Consider the following 16,965-nt stretch of genomic DNA (forward strand, 5'->3'; position numbering starts at 1 on the left):
CGTGGTTTCTCATAGAACTACAAACCTAACAAGGAGTAAGAGTTACCCAGCAGCCCAGTTACACCTACCCGGAAAGGTACAAACGCTTGTACGCTCTATATATTAATCTTTATAAATACAGTATTCTACAGGAGGACCTGTAGAAAGATGTCATTCAAGGTTTCGTTTGGCTTTTAGTCTGTTCTCAAACAAAAGCTTGCGAGGGCTTTCGTTCAGGTCTCTGCCTTCCTTCGGCCAGGCTTTTCCCCTCCTTCACCTCCCGCCCGGTCCCAGGCAGCCCAGGGAGCTGCTGGGTCCAGCCAGAGCGCTTTGCCATCAGAAGCAGCGGGAAGGAGACCACATGAAGAGTTGCTCTACAACTTTCAAGGGTGAAAAGCTAAAGTGGGAGGCAGGTTCAGCTGTCGCCAGCGTCCTGGGGGATGCAGGAAGTCATAGCTCGTCCCTGGAGGACGGCGTGTCGAGAGATGACTGGGAAGGCAAGGCGTCCTTGTTCTGGGCATCGCTGTGGATCTTGCCCTGCTGCCGGGACTTCCAGGAGTGCGTTCTGTCCCAGTCCGTCGACACGGTCTCGTTGTCCCAGATTGTAGAGGTCTCTGTGTCACTGAGGTAGCCCGGCTGCCCGGTGTAGTGGGTGGGGTAGACAAGCAGGGGTTCTGCCGAAAAGGCTTTCAGGTCCCTGGACTCGTAGTACTCCATGTACTTTGCTCTAAAGAGGAGAGGGGGAAAATATAATCATCAGTAAGAGAGTGAAGGAGTGTCAGTCAGTACCACTGATTGTAACTGGGAGACACCAGCCCATCCGCTGAGCAGGGAGCAGAGGTAGCTGCTGGGGTGGGACTGCCCCTGCGGCCGGCACCATGGGCCCTCCAACCACATCCCACAGGTACAACAGAAACCTCTGCTACCAGAGAGCAGCGAGCACCTCGGGACCAGGTAGGGGTCAGTAAGCCCTCTGCAGCAGGTCTGTCACCTCTCTGAGCTGTGTCAGGAGCTCTGCCACAGACTCCCAAAAAGCACAAGGTGTAGCCCCATACCCCACCAGCCAGGTTACAGAAGTGAGAGGCCAGCGTAGGCGTGGCTTAAGATCAGTCAACAACCCGAATGACGACCGTGTCCCACTCACACGGGGTGCTTGTTGTACATGACGGGCAGAAATTCATCTACAGGCAGCATCTTGCCGAAAGGTTCAGCTCCGATGAGTTTCTGAGCCCCTTGGAATGAGATGGCGTAGCCCAGGGTCCAGTAGGAGTAATCGGCTTCCACCAGGTTCATGACGTTGGGAACTGCCTTCTCAGGCTCCTGCACCTGCATCCTTTTCCGGCCAATGTAGCTTCAAGGGTGAAAAGATCATGGAAATCAGAACCAAAGCACGTCTGTTAGGACCACACAACTCCTGATACCAGCCAGGGACGGCCCAAGGGTCACTCCAAGAAATAATCCCTGAGTAGCCCCACGCATTTTCACCCTTCACCACCCCCAGCTGTACCGGTACAGCTGGGAGAGACGTCCTGAGGGAGCCAAGATGCCTCAGCTCAGGCCTCTGGACAGAGCTATTGCAGTTCCTCCATCATGGTGGCATCTCCAGACGCTGCTGAGCCCAACTGGTGCCTGACAGGCAGCCCAGCACCCTGCCCCAGGAGGCAGAGCTGTCCTGGTGATGGGAAGAGTCGCCTTTCCCTGAACTCCAGCATTAACCTGCATCTCTCCTGGGATGTGGCAAGCTGTGGGCCGCCCCTGCCTGCTCAAGAGATCCTCACTGGCCAAGGGCCCATTACTTACATCAGCTCCCAGTCTAGCTGGGCTTGTTCGATGTCATCCATCAGCTTCATGAGCTTCCTCTTAAACTGGTGTTCAAAGCGCACGTCATCCTCGATTACAAGTGTTTTCTCAAGCTCTCTGTTCACCACCTGAAAGGAGAGGGTTCAGGAGCATCAATGGATCCCATGAGCTGCTCCCTGCACCCTGAAATCAGTGGGATCATCCTGACCTGGTGCTGCCCTTCGAGCAGGCAGGGAGGGGGCTGGAGAGCCACCCCCAGGTTCACAGCCCAGCTGGGATGGGCTACAAAAGCCAGGGAGAACAGATGGGAAACCACCCTGCAGCTGAGCACCTGCAACCTCAGAAACCCCTTCATGGGATGTCGTACCCTCTGGAACCCCTGAGCTACCATCCAACAGCACCACAGCAACCACCAACCTCAGAGGAATGTGCAGCAGCCCTGGTTCAGAAAGCCTCTTCCTTGGAAGAATGTGTTCCTGGAGGCTGGGAAGGAGAACACCCCAGTGTACCCAGAGCCTGGCTCTGACTCCCAAAGAGACCAGGCACGCAAAGGCACCCTGTACCTACGTTCCACATTACCTGACTGTTGGCCCAGAAGCAAAGCCCCACTTCCCATGACCCACATCACTCCCGCAGGCTCTGGGAGTTTGGATCAGTGCCCTGCTGCACCCAGACCTCCGAGGGCAGAGGGCTGTCTCCTCTCACCCACACAGGACCCTGCACCAGGAGGCACAGCCCTCGCTGGCAGATTTGGGCAACTGCACTGCGAGTGCCCTGTCCCTGCTCTGTACCTCACGTGAAGCAATCCCTCCTGCCAACGTCAGGCTGAGCACCTCCACCACCTCTGACCAGCATGACCAGGATCTTCTCAACTGTCGCTCCCCAGGTGATCAAAGGTGGAAGCTACAGCTTTAACCACCCAAACAACATCTCTCAGCTCAGGTATGAAGATGGCCCTGATGTTGAGAACATTTCTGACACCCCCATTCCCCCAGTCCCTGCCCCTCCCTGTGCCACAATGCGGGGAAGAACGGAGTGAAATCCTGACTGAAGTGAAGTCTACTGAGAAGGGAGGGGTGGGGGGAAGGTGCTTTAAGATCTGGTCACACTTCTTGCCACCCGACTCTGGTGTCACTGGTGCAAGGCACTGTCATCAATTAGAGAGGTTTCTGTCCTTTACTCTGTGTTGAGTCTGTTCTGCCCGTCACGCTGATTGCAGAATGATCTCTCCCTGGCCTTACAGAATCACAGAATCACAGACTGGTCTGGGTTGGAAGGGACCCCAAGGATCACACAGTTCCAACCCCCTGCCACAGGCAGGGCCACCAACCTCCAGGCCTGGAGCTACACAAGGCTGCCCAGGGCCCCATCCAACCTGGCCTTGAACACCTCCAGGGATGGGGCACCCGCCCCCTCTCTGGGCAGCCCGTTCCAGCCCCTTATCACTCTTGTCTCAACTCCTGAGCCTCTCAGTATCTTTTTTCTCCCCCATCCAGCTGAGAAGGGAAGTGACAGAGCAGCTTTGGTAGACACCTGGCCTCCAGCCAGGGCCAAACCACCACAGCATCCAAAAAATCCCTGTCTACACCCCCCTACAACCCAAGGGAAACAGCTCCAGCCCACAACCCCTGAAACCAGCGCCCTGTTTGACACTCTCCCCATGCTTGGCCCTGCGCTGTCCTCCTGCACCCACCCATGAGGCACCCACCAGCTCCTTACCTCCTTCCAGATGTAGTAGTGACTGAGGAAGCAGCCGATCTCTCCCCTGGTTAGTGGCCTGGAGGAGTACGGGTCCCGGTAACCCGGCAGCATGTCGATGCTCAGGGCTTTCAGCTGGCTGGTGTTCAGCGCCCTGAGGATGAGAGAGCAGCTATCAGCGTTTAGTAGGGAGGAGTAAGTGCGAGTCGGACGTGGGCGGAACACGGGAAATAGGATGGACTGTCAGAGGGAAGCCACACCTTGAGGAATTCCTGTGCTTGTTTTGCTCAAAGCCCAGAGAGAAGTTCATTGCTTGATTTACAGCTCTAAACCAAGCTGACAAAGTGTACCCTTAGCTCTGCCAAAGGCTTCTTGTGGACCCACCAAGTGGTAGGCGCTTGGCTTAGATGTTTTCTCCAAGAGGTCCTGATGGGTCTCCAAGTGTGACACAGACCACTAGATGGCACGCGGGCTCCTCTCTTCCGGAGGCCTTCTAGCAGCTCCCTCACCAAAAACCTCTGCCTCGCTGCTTTGTCATCGTAAGAAGGGTCTCTACACACCTCAGAGAAAGCCTGGGAAGGGCTGTATCAGGGTTAGCACTGTAGCACAGCTGCTTTTGACAGTCTTCCCAGGAGATAACTGCTCTCCACTGCCATTACAGCACACTCCTTTTAACTGCAGCCATGGAAATTAGGATGATTTTAACCCAGTTTTCATCCTAGTCTGAGCTAAAATGGTTCTTCTGGTTCTCTCACAGAGACCGACTGATTGCAAAAGCAAAAAGAAACGGGAGCAAAAGGTCCCCAAGCAGACTACTGGGCAAAGAGAATCAGAGACTGGTCTGGGTTGGAAGGGACCCCAAGGATCACAGAGCTCCAACCCCCTGCCACATGCAGGGCCACCAACCTCCAGGCCTGGAGCTACACAAGGTTGTCACCTCCCCCCTCGGCCCACCTTTCCCCACCAGAAGGGAGCTGGGCACCCGAGGAGGCGGTGTGAAGCAGTTAAGCACGACCCATGCTTTGCAAACATCAGCAACCCCTGCCAAAACTCACTTTCCATCCACAGCCTCCACTACCTTGACTGCAATCTCCTGCTCGTAGAGAGTCCGCAGCATCCTGTCCCGCCTGTCTTTCCGACGCTTCAGATTGATCATGAAGATCTGGGTAGAAGAGAAAGATGTCAGCCTCCTGGCTTGGGCATGAGGAAGAAAAGGGAGTCCTGATTTGCTCTGCTCCAGCAACCCCACCAGAGGAGCAGATCTTATATAAAAAAAAAAATCACTGCCTGTACTTTTATTCCAGGTTGCTTGGAATGTGTCAAAAAACCTGGGGTTAGTTTGGAACTGAAAGGTCAGAGGCTCACTCTCTGTCATAAAACATCCACAAAAAGTAGTTAGTCACAGGGAGAAGGTGCTTTTCAAGGATGACTACAGGTGAGAGCAGAGCGGGTGCATCAAGGCCTGTAATTCCCCAGGATACAGGATGCTTTGATCACCATTCAGTGTGGAATAACACGGCCAGCTCCAGTCCCAGAGGGACACCGACCCTCGTTTCTCTGCACCACTGCCACTGCCTCCATTTAGCACAGAGGTATGAGGACACAACACCGTGCAGGTCCAAGGACATGGCAGAGAGAGGATTTCTGGAATTACTTTGGGCTCTTCAAAAAAACCCCACTGCTGCCCCTGTCAGAGCAGAAACCTTGCAGAGAAGGATGGGGAAGAGAGCTGTCTGGGCAAGGCTCAGTCCAAGCCCTGAGGAGACAGACCCTGGCACAGGACTGGAGCTCCCATTTGCAGGTAAGCCACGGAGGGTCAGGGATATTTTTTCAGTCCCAAAGCAGACAAGTGCAGCCTTGTAGCCTGCAGAGCAAAACCTCACCTCAGTATGAAGCAGATCTAATTCCAGCTCAGTCCAAATGCAAGAATAATAAATTGGATAAATAAAGCGCAGCCACAAAGGACAACATGGAAAAAAACCACCCACCCCCTTCCCCAGCTGTGTCCCAAACACAGATGCTCAAACACACACAGCCAAATCAGGCTTAGACTTTATGAGTCCCATGAGCAGCTGTAGCAGAACATTGAGAACACAAAAGCTCCCCTGCCAGTCACGGTGCCACTGCCACCCTGGCAGCTGCACACACACTGGAGTCCCGGCTCCATGAAGAACACGGACACAGAGTAACTAAAGCATGGCAGATCCCTCTCCAGCCTTCTCCCCTCGCTGCCTGCTCTCTCCACATTGCCAGGCAGGGGTGGAAGAGGGATTCCTGGGGGTCTGGGGCAGCACCAGTGTCAGTAACTGATCTCTGTAGTTCATTTTTAAGGCCACAGCAGGAGAATGTGGTGACCAGAGAGGGGAGAGAGAAGCTGCCACAGGAAGGAGATGGCATGCATGATTCCCATTGCTCCTGGATGTGCCTAGCTTGGGCTAGAAGCCAGCTGACAGCCTGGGTTCCCAGCTGCTCCAGGCTCACCAGGGTCTCCTCTCAGGCAAGAGAAATGCTCCCTTCTGTCACTGGAAAGCAGGAGGTTTCCCAAGAGACCAGTCCAGAACAGAAGGGCTGCCAAGATGCTCTGCAGAGCTGGATGTAGAAGAAATGGCACAAGAACTGGGGAATGAAATAACCGATTTTTCAGCCTCCCTTCTACCTTTAATCCTCCCGCCTGGATCAGAACATCCACACCACCCTGACAGGAAGCCCAAGGATTTCCCGGGCACTGCCCTTGCACACAAACCCACAAGTCTCATCACAGGGCTCAGGGCAGGTACCAAGTGCCCACAGACCTGACTGGCCTCATTCCCCTGCAGCAAGCACCAGATGGAGAGACCGTCCCCTCAGCCCCTTTCCCTTCTGCTTCCCCAAGCTCATCCCCAAATAAGGATGCCTATTTTCTCCTTGCAAAAGGCTTAAGTCCAAAAAATAAGTGCTTGGGAAAGAGCTAATAACATGAAAAGATAATGCACTCCAAGGGCAACGGCTGGAAGCTCAGCTACAGGGAGAACCCAGGTCCCCTAGGTGATGAGCAGGAAGGCAAGGCCATAATAGTGAAAGAGATTCCTTACTTCATCAAATCCCATCTTGTCAGGGTGCTTCAGAGGAACAGAGATGTACTGAGAGGGTTCAACAGGTGGGCGATCAACTGAAAGAGAGGAGAGACCCCAAGCATCACCTTCACTGCATCGATACCGTGCATCCGCCTGTGTTTCCATCCCCGGGTGCAGAGCCGGGGTGTGAAGTCAGTGTGGGAGTGGGTACAGCAGGAGGCATCCCCGGGGCAGAGCAGAAGCCAGCAGCCACGCAACGTGACAAAACCAGGGCTCTGCAGCATCCTTTCCACATTAAAGACCCATTTTTTGCATTTAACCTGGGGAAGCTTGAGGGATTTTGGGAATGGGGCTGACGTGACCCTGAAGTGATTACATCTCAAGGTAGAAAAATAGGTGGAAAATGGGAAACCGCCTATCAAACCAGTAAGAGAGCAGTCAGAGCAGGGTGCAGGATCCCAGGGGGAAGGAGCAGAGGGGACCCATGGTGGCAGGGCACAGCAACTTACTCATAGCCTCGATCAGCGTGTGCACAAAGTTCTCGGCTTCTTCTTGCAGCGTCTGGTGCGATTTCAGGGGCATGGGAAGGAAGCCATAGTGTTCCTGGTTGCAGATGAACATCTGTATTCCTGGGGACCACAGAAAAAAACAAAACACAACTTAGAATCAGTTCTTTTACCAGTGGATTTTGCTGCTCTGTTGCTACACAGCCACAATCAAACTTACACCAGGACTTCAGTCGCAAACATTTTGCTTCATGAACAGCCCATTCGAACCCATCACGGGGCTGGTTTCTGTTTAACCTGGCTGGCAGCAAGTGCCCTCTCCTATGAAACCAATGCCCGCTTGCTCCTGCGAACGGGTATTTCTAACTGCAATCAGTTTTCTCCCAGGAGAGGCAGGGAACCCACCTCTCAGCCCAGAAAAAGGGTCTTTTTCTGGCTATGGATGGCAACAATCCTGTCGCAGAGGGCAGAGCTGGCCTTCAGAAAAGTTGTGTGTGATCCCCTGTAGACCTGCTGGGTGTAACTGGGTACCACTTCTTTCCTGGGAGGGTGGCAGAGTCCTGGGCCAGGCTGCCCAGAGAGGTTGGGGAGTCTCCATCTCTGGAGACATTCAGACCCTGTGATCCTGGGCGCTGCCCTGTGCAGCCTGCTCAAGGGATCCTGCAGGGATTGGACTGGGGGATCTCTAGAAGAGCCCTCCAACCCCCATCATCTGTGTGTGTGATGCAGCTGCAAGGCCGGTGTAGCTGCAGGGTTGGTGACTGGCCTAGCAAGGGATTCACTCTGGCTTTGCAATCGAGCATCCTCCAGCTTCTGTGCACTATGGCTAGAAAATAAACCCAATGATTAAGACTGTGTTGGCAAAGGACTTTGAGGAATATGCAGGATAACCATCATGGAAGTGTCAAGTCTACCAAACATGGTCCCTTCCTCTCCAGGACTAATTTTTACTGTGACCTAGAGACCAGAGACAAATCCTGAGACACACTGGGCAAGGAGAAAAGGGGCTTTGAAAGAGAGGTGATAGCGTAACACCCTTCTACTCAAAAGCCTTTGGATCTGCTCATTCATGGAGCTGCACCTGAAGGTGCAAAACAAAGGGAAGATGTAAAGCCCCTCCTGGGAGCAGATGCCTTCACAAGGGGGAGACTGACCCACCGCTGAGCCTGTTCACTGGGGCTGTCCCACCAGCAGCAAAGCACTCTTCCCTCTGAGCCGACCAAGAGGTTTTGGTTGCTCAGCTACAACTGCCCTGGCAGGCAGCAGCTACACCCTGCAAAGCCAAGGGAACGTCTTTCTGTTGTTATTCACCAAGCTCTGGTCAAAAAAGCCAGGGATCTGCTGGAGAGAGTCCAGCAGAGGCTATGAAAGTGATGAAGGGCCTGGAGCATCTCCCCTATGAGGAAAGGCTGAGTGACCCGGGGCTGTTCAGCCTGGAGAAAAGAAGCCTGGGAGGGGATCTGATCAGTGTTTATCAATATCTGAAGGGTGGGACACAGGGGGAAATGGCCAGCCTCTTCTCAGTGTCTGTGGGGACAGGACAAGGGGCGATGGCCTCAAGTTGGAGCACAGGAAGTTCCACACCAGTATGGGAAAAACTTCTTCCCAGTGAGGGTGAGGGAGCCCTGGGACAGGCTGCCCAGGGGGTGTGGAGTCTCCTTCTCTGGAGATATTCCATCCCCGTCTGGACGCCTCCCTGTGCAACCTGTCCTAGGGACCCTGCTTTGGCAGGGGGGTTGGACTCAATGATCTCTGGAGCTCCCTTTCCAACCCCTACAATTCTGTGAATCTCTGCAGGGCCTTCACTAACCGACCACAGCCCGAAAGCCACTAGAACGCTACGACCAGACAACCAGATTTAAAAAAACCCCAACAAACCCAAACACCAAACATCTCTTTTTCTTTTCTTTTTTTTTAAAAGCAGCACCATCCCCTCCCTGCAGGGATCACACGGAACGCTGACACTGCCCAGTGTGCTGGTGCTTTTACGTATTAGTCTCCCTAATCCTCCGTGGCTTTAGCAGAGCAGGACTGTCTGCATTAACAGCCCTGATGTTTCTACCACTTGAAGTTGTGTGAGTAACTTGCAGGCTGTGCTACAGCCAAAGCTCATTCAGCTGTGTTTTGGTAACCGGCAGAATACAAAAATACCCCCTCCCTGCTGGCATGAATGGGTTTGGCACCCATCTGAGCAACTAATCTGAGCTGGCTGGGCTCCCTGATCTCCATTCGTATCTTCCGCTGGCTTAAACACTCTGCAGAGGTTCACACCAGTGGCTCTGTTCCTTGTGGGATAAAAGCTAGGCTAAAATGGGAAGGTTGTCTTCATATGGGGTGGGGGGCTTGCTCTCCCAGCTCTGGTTTTATTATAAAGTAAATGATTGCTACAGGGGACACAAAAGCTACAGATATTTGTATTATTGTTATTATTACTATTCATAGAATCACAGACTGGTCTGGGTGGGAAGGGACCCCAAGGATCACACAGTTCCAACCCCCCTACCACAGGCAGGGCCCACCAACCTCCAGGCCTGGAGCTACACAAGGTTGCCCAGGGCCCCAGCCGACCCGGCCTTGAACACACCCAGGGATGGGACACCCACCCCCTCTCTGGGCAGCCTGTTCCAGCCCCTCACCACTCTCTCTGGAAAGAACTTCCCCCTAAGATCTCCTCTAACCCTCCCCTCCTTCAGCTTCACTCCATCCCCCTTGTCCTGCCAGTCTCTGCCCTTTGAACAAGCTGATTCCCCTCCTGTTTCTCCGCTCCCTTCAGGGATGGGAAGGCTGCAGTGAGGTCCCCCCGCAGCCTTCTCTTCTCCAGGCTGAACAAGCCCAGCTCCCTCAGCCTCTCTTCACGGGGGTGCTGCTCCAGCCCTCTGATCATCTTCATGGCCTCCTCTGAGCCCTCTCCAACAGTTCCACATCTTTCTTGTACTGAGACCCCAGCTCTGGACACAGGACTCCAGCTGGGGCCTCACGAGGGCAGAGCAGAGAGAGAGAATCCCCTCCCTGTCCCTGCTGCCACCCCTCTGCTGATGGAGCCCAGGATCCCATCGCCCTTCTGAGCTGCAAGAGCACACTGCTGGCTCATGTTAAGTTTCTCATCCACCAGAACCCCCAGGCCCTTCTCAGCAGCGCTGCTCTCCAGGAGCTCTTCTCCCAGTCTGTATCTATGTCTGGGATTCTTGCAGCCCAAGTGCAACACCTGACACTTCACAGTGTTGAACCTCATTAGGTTCACCCGGGCCCACCTTTCCAGCCTGTCAAGATCCCTCTGGATGGCTCCTTTCTTTCTATTGTGTCAACCACAGCACTCAGCTTGGTGTCATCCGCAAACCTGCTGAGGGTGCACTCAATTCCATCATCCATGTCATTGGTAAAGATGTTATTCGCCTTTGTAAGGCTGTGACCAGGATCCACAGCCACATTCCAGCCCCTGAAATTCCCCCTATCCCTGCAACCAGGGCAGCCTTCCTGCCACCTGGCTCTGGGTCTTGAGAGCCTGGGGCCAAAAGGGAGCTCAGAGATATGGCTGACTGAACACTATCCAGTGGGCATGAGGGGAGGCCACCTCTGTCAGTAAGGCGCCCACAGTGGGTTTTGCTCTGAGGCAGCACTCCTGCCATCAGCCACGTCCTCTCAGCAGGAGCGGGACGGGCCCTTTGGAGTGTCACAAACTGGTCGCTTCCAGCGGGAGGTTCATTGGTGAAATGAAAAGATCAACCTCAGTGGTCTGACCCTGAGGCATAAAGTGCCTGGAAAAGTACACGTACGAGTACAGGGATGTAAGTGAAGTTACTCCCAAGGGAAGTTCACCTCAACCTCCACACATTTTTCATGTTGCTGAACTCAGATGTCATCCTGGGTGACAGCCCAGCCAGCGATCTGAGCAGATCAACGGGCCAGACAGCTGCAGCACAGCTTTTCGTGTCATGGGTCAGCCCTGGAAAAAGCTAAAGTGTTCTAAGATGGAAGAAAAACCACGGCTCTGAATCCCTGAAATACTTCTGGAGTCTGTGCAAGGCAGTTATCATACTCACTGGGAGAGCTGTCAGAGGGAACAGGTGGAACAGGTAGATCTGAAGGTGCTTGCTTTGCTACCCAGACTTACACATCTCTTCTCCAGAGCCAACATCCCACCAATCCCGACTGAAAGTCAGGGTCCCAAAGGTGCCCTGCAAGTTCTCCCCTCAGCCCTGCCTGCCCAGGGCTCACGTCTCAGCTCCTGCCACCTCTGTCATCTGTTCTTCTCACCTGATGCCCCTCATACGCTCATAGGTGAGCTTTGAAAAGCCCTGTGCAGTCTGCCAAGGCAACACCTTCTTTTTCAGTGCCACCAAGAGCTTCAAACCAGGAACCTCACTAGATGGGGAGCTACAAACAGCTGGTGGCTGCTGTGGTGGTCTGTAGGCAGTGGGAAAGGGGCTTCTCAGCCCATTGCTTCTGCAGAAGCGACTGATCCCAACAACAAGAAGCAGCTGTACTTCTTTACTGCCTTTTCCCTCTGCTTGGCTGTCCCCCAAGAACAGCCCTTCCTTCATTCTCCTACAGACAGGAGACAAGCAATACCCAGCATACATCGCCCAGAGGACCCACAAATGACTCTGCCTCACCAGGTCACCTTGCTAAGCCAGCAAACCAGCCACGAAGCTCTGAACAAAGCGCCTTTCACTGGTGCTACTGAGGCTTCATCAGCACCTTTGTCCTCAGAAGGCCCCAGACGTTCCCCTTTGCAGCACAGCAGGGCAGAGAAGAATACAAAGATGACCATGACAACCTCTCAGGAGCTCCTTCAGCTCTCACACTGTGACATACAGGGCTGCAGCCAGGACTTTACAGGGGACAGAAAGCCAAATGGGACCAGCCATCCTCACCACGAGTACAGTACCATACATTTAAGAGACAGGGACTTCCCCAAGACACCTGGAGCTCTCTGCAAACACCATTCCAGGCAAAGGAAGAGGATGCTGAGGTTGTGACCTGGTGATAGGACCAACTAACTGAAATCCCTCCACTGTGTGTAGGAACCAATCCCAGTACCAGTGGAGCGGTACAGGCTCTCTCATCACTGTGTCCCAGGGGTCTCAGTGCTCAACTGGTTCTCCCCAAGCACCAAGGACACAATGACAGGTACACAGAGGTTTTACTGCTCATACACCAGCTCCAACCTACTCGTGCTGGCAAGAGACATCCTCTCAGTACAGCACACAGGCCCCTGCCATTCCCCTGAAATCTGTCAAGATTCTGCTTTCAAAAAGACCAAACCCACCCCCCAGAAAGCTCCACCTCTTGTGCAACTCCCACTGAGCCGCCCCAAAATAAAGCCTCATCAGCACTGTGGGGAAGCAACTCGGGTTTTCCCTCACATCATTCACCAGTGCCTTGCTGTGACACCAGTCAAGGGAGGTGATTGGCATTTTGGCTCCTCCATCCCAAGAAGGGCTCCCATGTCCTGTGAAGCCACCTGTGATTCACAACTGCACCATCAGTCACTTGCTGCTGGTTATCCCTGGGAGCCAAATTCTAGCCTGGGAGCTCAAAGATCTACATGTCTACTTGAGAATCCCCCTCAGCAAAGGCTCTGGACATACCTGCTTGGCGACTGGAGAAGGCAAAGACCATGATATCATCAAAGCTCCAGGTGTAGTCCTGGTGGGGTGGGTAGAAGGTCAGGTTGGCAGAAGCTTCTTTCCTCAGGTCAATGAGGAATGTGGAATGAATCATCGGGACGGCGAAGCAGCCTGTCCTCTTCCACTCCCGAATCAGGGGATAATCCAAGGTGCGTTTGTAGTAGCCCTGCAATCACAACGAGGGGGCTGCTTGGGACAGGAGATTTACGTTTCACAGATGCTCCTCAGCAAACACCCTCACCCTCAGCTCCCACCCCCAGCAGAGACCGAGCAGTGCTGAGTTCTCAGATTATTTTAGTGTCTCCCATTGGGAAAGGGCTGACTTAAGTGTTTAGAAACAATCCCCATCCCAAAAGTTCAAGCTTCACCTTCCCTCTCCTTTTTGACAGCTATCAGAAATCCAGGCCTTTTCCGTGCAAAATTTGCTTGCAACAGAGCTTCAAACTACTTGAGTATTTTCTTCTGGCTCTTCAAAAACCTTTTTTGCATAGAGACTCCCAGATTTGATCCCAGAACCTGATGAGCATCTGTGACATCCTCCACATTCAAGGCACAAAGGATGTTTAGCATCTCACAGAACAGGACCTGCAAATTATTTCTGACCATGACTTTAAAAATAAAATAATAATTCTCTTCACTGCAGCAAAGGCAACATCTCAGACTCCATCATCTGCATGAGAATCCCTGCCTCCTCCATCCCAGGGCAGCAGGTTTGATGCTTGACTCCTGAGCTCTCTCCACAGAGCCCATCTTGAGGAGGCCCTTGAGTCAGCTTCTTTCTCCATAAGCATGAGCTCTGCCAGCCTTCCAAGTGTGATGGGTGCAACACCCACGCTGTGCAGCTCACAGTGGCTTTGCCAGACACAGAGCCTAAAGGCATCAGATTCGGAAATAAACACACTGAATTCATCCCAAAAGAAACTCCCAGCGCACCAATGAGACATCCAGGCATGGCTAACGGCTGAAGGCAGAGCAGATTCTGGTCTTCACAGAAACCATGAGTCACTAGAAGAAGTTAAAAGTTACTTTTACATTATATTTTCCATGAGCACTCCAGCAAGAGCTGAGCAATGCCCTGCAGAACCACTTCACCCTGGTTTCTGCAGCAGCGTGGTATGGTACGGTGATCCACCCCTCTCCCCTCCAGATAAACAGTTCTCTGTTGTGGGTCTGCATGGCTGGGGTCTGGGGAAGAAGGTGGCTGCAGGGGTGGCGGCTGCAATAAGCAGTCAGAAGCTCTCTGCAGGCCCCACACAGCAAACACCAGCCGGCTCAAGGCCGGAATCGCTGCTGGCCAAGGCTGGGCCCATCAACGATGGTCACAGCACCTCTGCTGAGAATCACAGTGAGGAGAAAAACCTGCCAGCAGCTGCTTTGTGCCCCAGAGAAGGGAGTGAGAAGGCGTGAGGAGCTGTGCAGGCACCAAGGGCAGGGAAGGGGGGAGGAGGCGCCCCAGGTGCCAGAGAGAAAGATGCCCCTGCAGCCCCTGGAGAAACCCAGGGTGGAACGGGTGTCTCCCCACAGCCCATGGAAAAGGCCAAGACCCCACCTGTGGAGAGGCCCCACGCTGGAGCAGGGGGAGACATACAGGAGATGCTGTGACCTCCATTGGAGCAAGACCCTGACAGCACTTGTGGCCCATGGAGAGAGACAGAGAGAGAGGTGAGTGAGAGACAGACCCACGCCGGAGCAGGTTTGCTGGGAGGGGCTTGTTACCATGTGGGGGACCAGGCTGGAGCAGTCTGGGCCTGAGAGACTGAGAGACATTCTATGCTCTATGACTGCACTCATAGCAATGACCCACGCTGGGGCAGCTGGGGAAGAGCTGAAGCGCCGTGGGAAAGGACTCATGTTGGAGAAGTACATGGAGGACTGTCTGCTGTGGGTGGGACCCCACAGTGCAGCAAGAGGAGGGTGTGAGGAATGAATGCCCACCACCACCCCCGCCCCCAGCTAAGGAGGAAACCAACTCATTAGGAACTGACCCAAACTCCTATTCCCCATACATATTTTCTCCCCTGCCCAGCTGAAAAGGGCAGTGACAGAGCAGCTCTGGTGGGTGCCTGGCCTCCAGCCAGGATCCAACCACCACGTCCTCATAGCATGGTCAGAATGTATCTCAAACACAGCTGGTCTGATTTTCCAGAAAAAGGAGTGAGTGGGTAGAGACCATCCAAGCATCCCTGCTGAAGTTAAGACGTTGAACCTTTAACAGATATCCAAGAATGCCCACGGGTAGAAGTTGCTGGAAACTAATCCCTCCTCCTCCAGTCACTCACTACAGGGGTTTGGGGTTTTTCACTGCTCATAAATCATGTGTAGTCAGGAAAGACTCCAATTATCAGCCCTGCTGCTGTGCTCTCCTAAGCTTAGCTTTGCAACAGGCTGCCTGGAGCTGGGTTTGGCATGCTGCTGCTTGGTGCTGGACACTGTGTGTTGGGGTGTGCTCCAGCTGTTACTCCCTCCCCTAATCCCCAGGGAGAACAAGGCTGAGAGCATGAAGCTGTGGGACTGTGAGCATGGAAACAAGAAACTAAGAGGAAAGAATTAAAAAAATTCAGTGGAAACTTTCCTGTTTGAGGAGCTTTTTGTGGTGGTGGTGTTATTTTCATGACATTCCACAAGATGCCTTTGCTGCTAAGTTGTTCCTTCTGGAGCACCTAGGGCTGGAGCAGCTCCCCTACAAAGAGAGGCTGAGGGAGCTAGAGCACCTTGGCATGAGATAGTGTGGAGGCCAAAAAAAGTAATTCAGATAGCAAATTCTGCTTAAAAAAAAAAAAATCACCAAGAGCTTGAAAGAGAAAAACCATCCTGAAGAAACCCCAGAGGTGATTGCCAGAGGACAGGAAAGTATTTGGAGAATTATCATTCCCTTACTTGTTTGCCATGTCCTTATACTGCTCCCTCAGCACATGCTAGGAACTGCTGGTATCAGATGGGCCTTTGGTCTGACCCAGTACAGCTCTGCCCCTGCCTGTGGCACCTCCTCACGTTAGCAGGGAAGGAAGGATGATGTTTTACATCAGGTAAAGAGAAGAAAAGGGGAATGGAGTTTTCTCTTTGATTTGCTCTAGCAATAATGACAACAGTTAATTAGCTCTCTGCAATAAAATGAGGTGTGGGGAAGGGCATCTTAGAAGTACTCCTGCTCAGATGGCCCTGGGAAGCTTGAAGATGAACCCACAGGTCAGCCTTAAACACATTTGCCTAGGCAGGGCAAGCTGCTTTGTACAAAGGAGGAAACACAAGACTTGGACATGGAATTAAGAAGGAAATCCTGCAACTTTGCAGAAGAAATGTGGGCAAAAAGGGAAACATTTCAAGAGAAAACCGCTTGCTGTTCCAGGAGATATGCAGCTTAGGATGCTGCCTTCTCAAAGGATTACTGAACACATGCCAGCAGCAGACTGGAGAACAGATCAAAGAGCTGATCTCGTTGTTGAGTCTCACCTGGGAGATAGAAAAAGCAGTTACCATAGTCACTGCTTCAGCTGGAATGTCTTGGAAAACTCATCTAGAGCTTGAGAAATGTTCCAGTCAAGAACATTTCAAAGGAAAAGAGGGGAAAAGAAGCAAAAAGAATACTGTGACAGTACATGTGACCTTCTAGATGTTTGATTCTCTTACTGCAAATCCTTTTTGGGACATGGTGCTTGTACTGGGTTTGGCTGGGACCCAGCCTGTACGGTGCTGGGTTTCACACTGGCCACCAAGTCAGTGTTGGTAACACCCCAATGCTGTAGGTGCTGCTGTGTTGCACAGCACCAGGGGCTCCTTGGTTTCTTCCCCTGCAAGTAGGCTGGGGGTGGGCAAGACTCTGCGAGGGGATGGAGGGATAGTCCATAACCTGCAAGATCATACTCAGCAGTGAAGTTTTCCCAGACTGGCCAGTACCTGGGGGATGGCTGGGCTGTCTTCTGGTGGTGACTGTTTCTGCATCACTTGTTTGTTGGGAATTTTTTTGCCTTCACTTATTAAACTGTCTTTATCTCAATCCACAAGGGCTGATTTTGGATTTTTGTTGTTTTTTTATTCCTCCACTTTTACCCTTTGAATTCTTTCCCCCACCCCACTGAGCAAGCGACTTGGAGGGGTCAACACACCACAGTGACATGGATCAGCTTGTAAAACGACAGCTCAACCTCGCTCTGGCTCTCTAAATATCACTATTTCTACTATACCATCTTCCGCTATCTGGTACTTTCCATGGTATATGAGACTTGAGAAGGCAACACAAGAGCCTGACATCTAGGCTTTGCACTTATGTCCCTTACAGCAGTACCCTCAGTTCTTCAATAG

The 16,965-nt window shown here is 52.8% G+C and overlaps 1 protein-coding gene across 1 annotated transcript in view; it reads right to left on the minus strand.

Moving 5' to 3' along the window:
• Positions 1–429: 429 nt before the first annotated feature.
• Positions 430–16,965, minus strand: part of COLGALT2 (collagen beta(1-O)galactosyltransferase 2) — a gene marked incomplete at both ends in the record, with an annotated part of 52,971 nt that continues 36,435 nt past the window's right edge. The window contains 8 exons of the mRNA XM_084265983.1: positions 430–706; positions 1,124–1,330; positions 1,780–1,907; positions 3,499–3,631; positions 4,533–4,639; positions 6,549–6,625; positions 7,040–7,159; positions 12,628–12,832. Coding sequence (XP_084122109.1) covers positions 430–706; positions 1,124–1,330; positions 1,780–1,907; positions 3,499–3,631; positions 4,533–4,639; positions 6,549–6,625; positions 7,040–7,159; positions 12,628–12,832 — 1,254 coding nt within the window. The remainder of the gene's footprint in view (positions 707–1,123; positions 1,331–1,779; positions 1,908–3,498; positions 3,632–4,532; positions 4,640–6,548; positions 6,626–7,039; positions 7,160–12,627; positions 12,833–16,965) is intronic.

This window comes from Gallinula chloropus (assembly GCF_964237585.1).
Source record: "Gallinula chloropus genome assembly, chromosome: 6".
NCBI lineage: Eukaryota > Metazoa > Chordata > Aves > Gruiformes > Rallidae > Gallinula > Gallinula chloropus.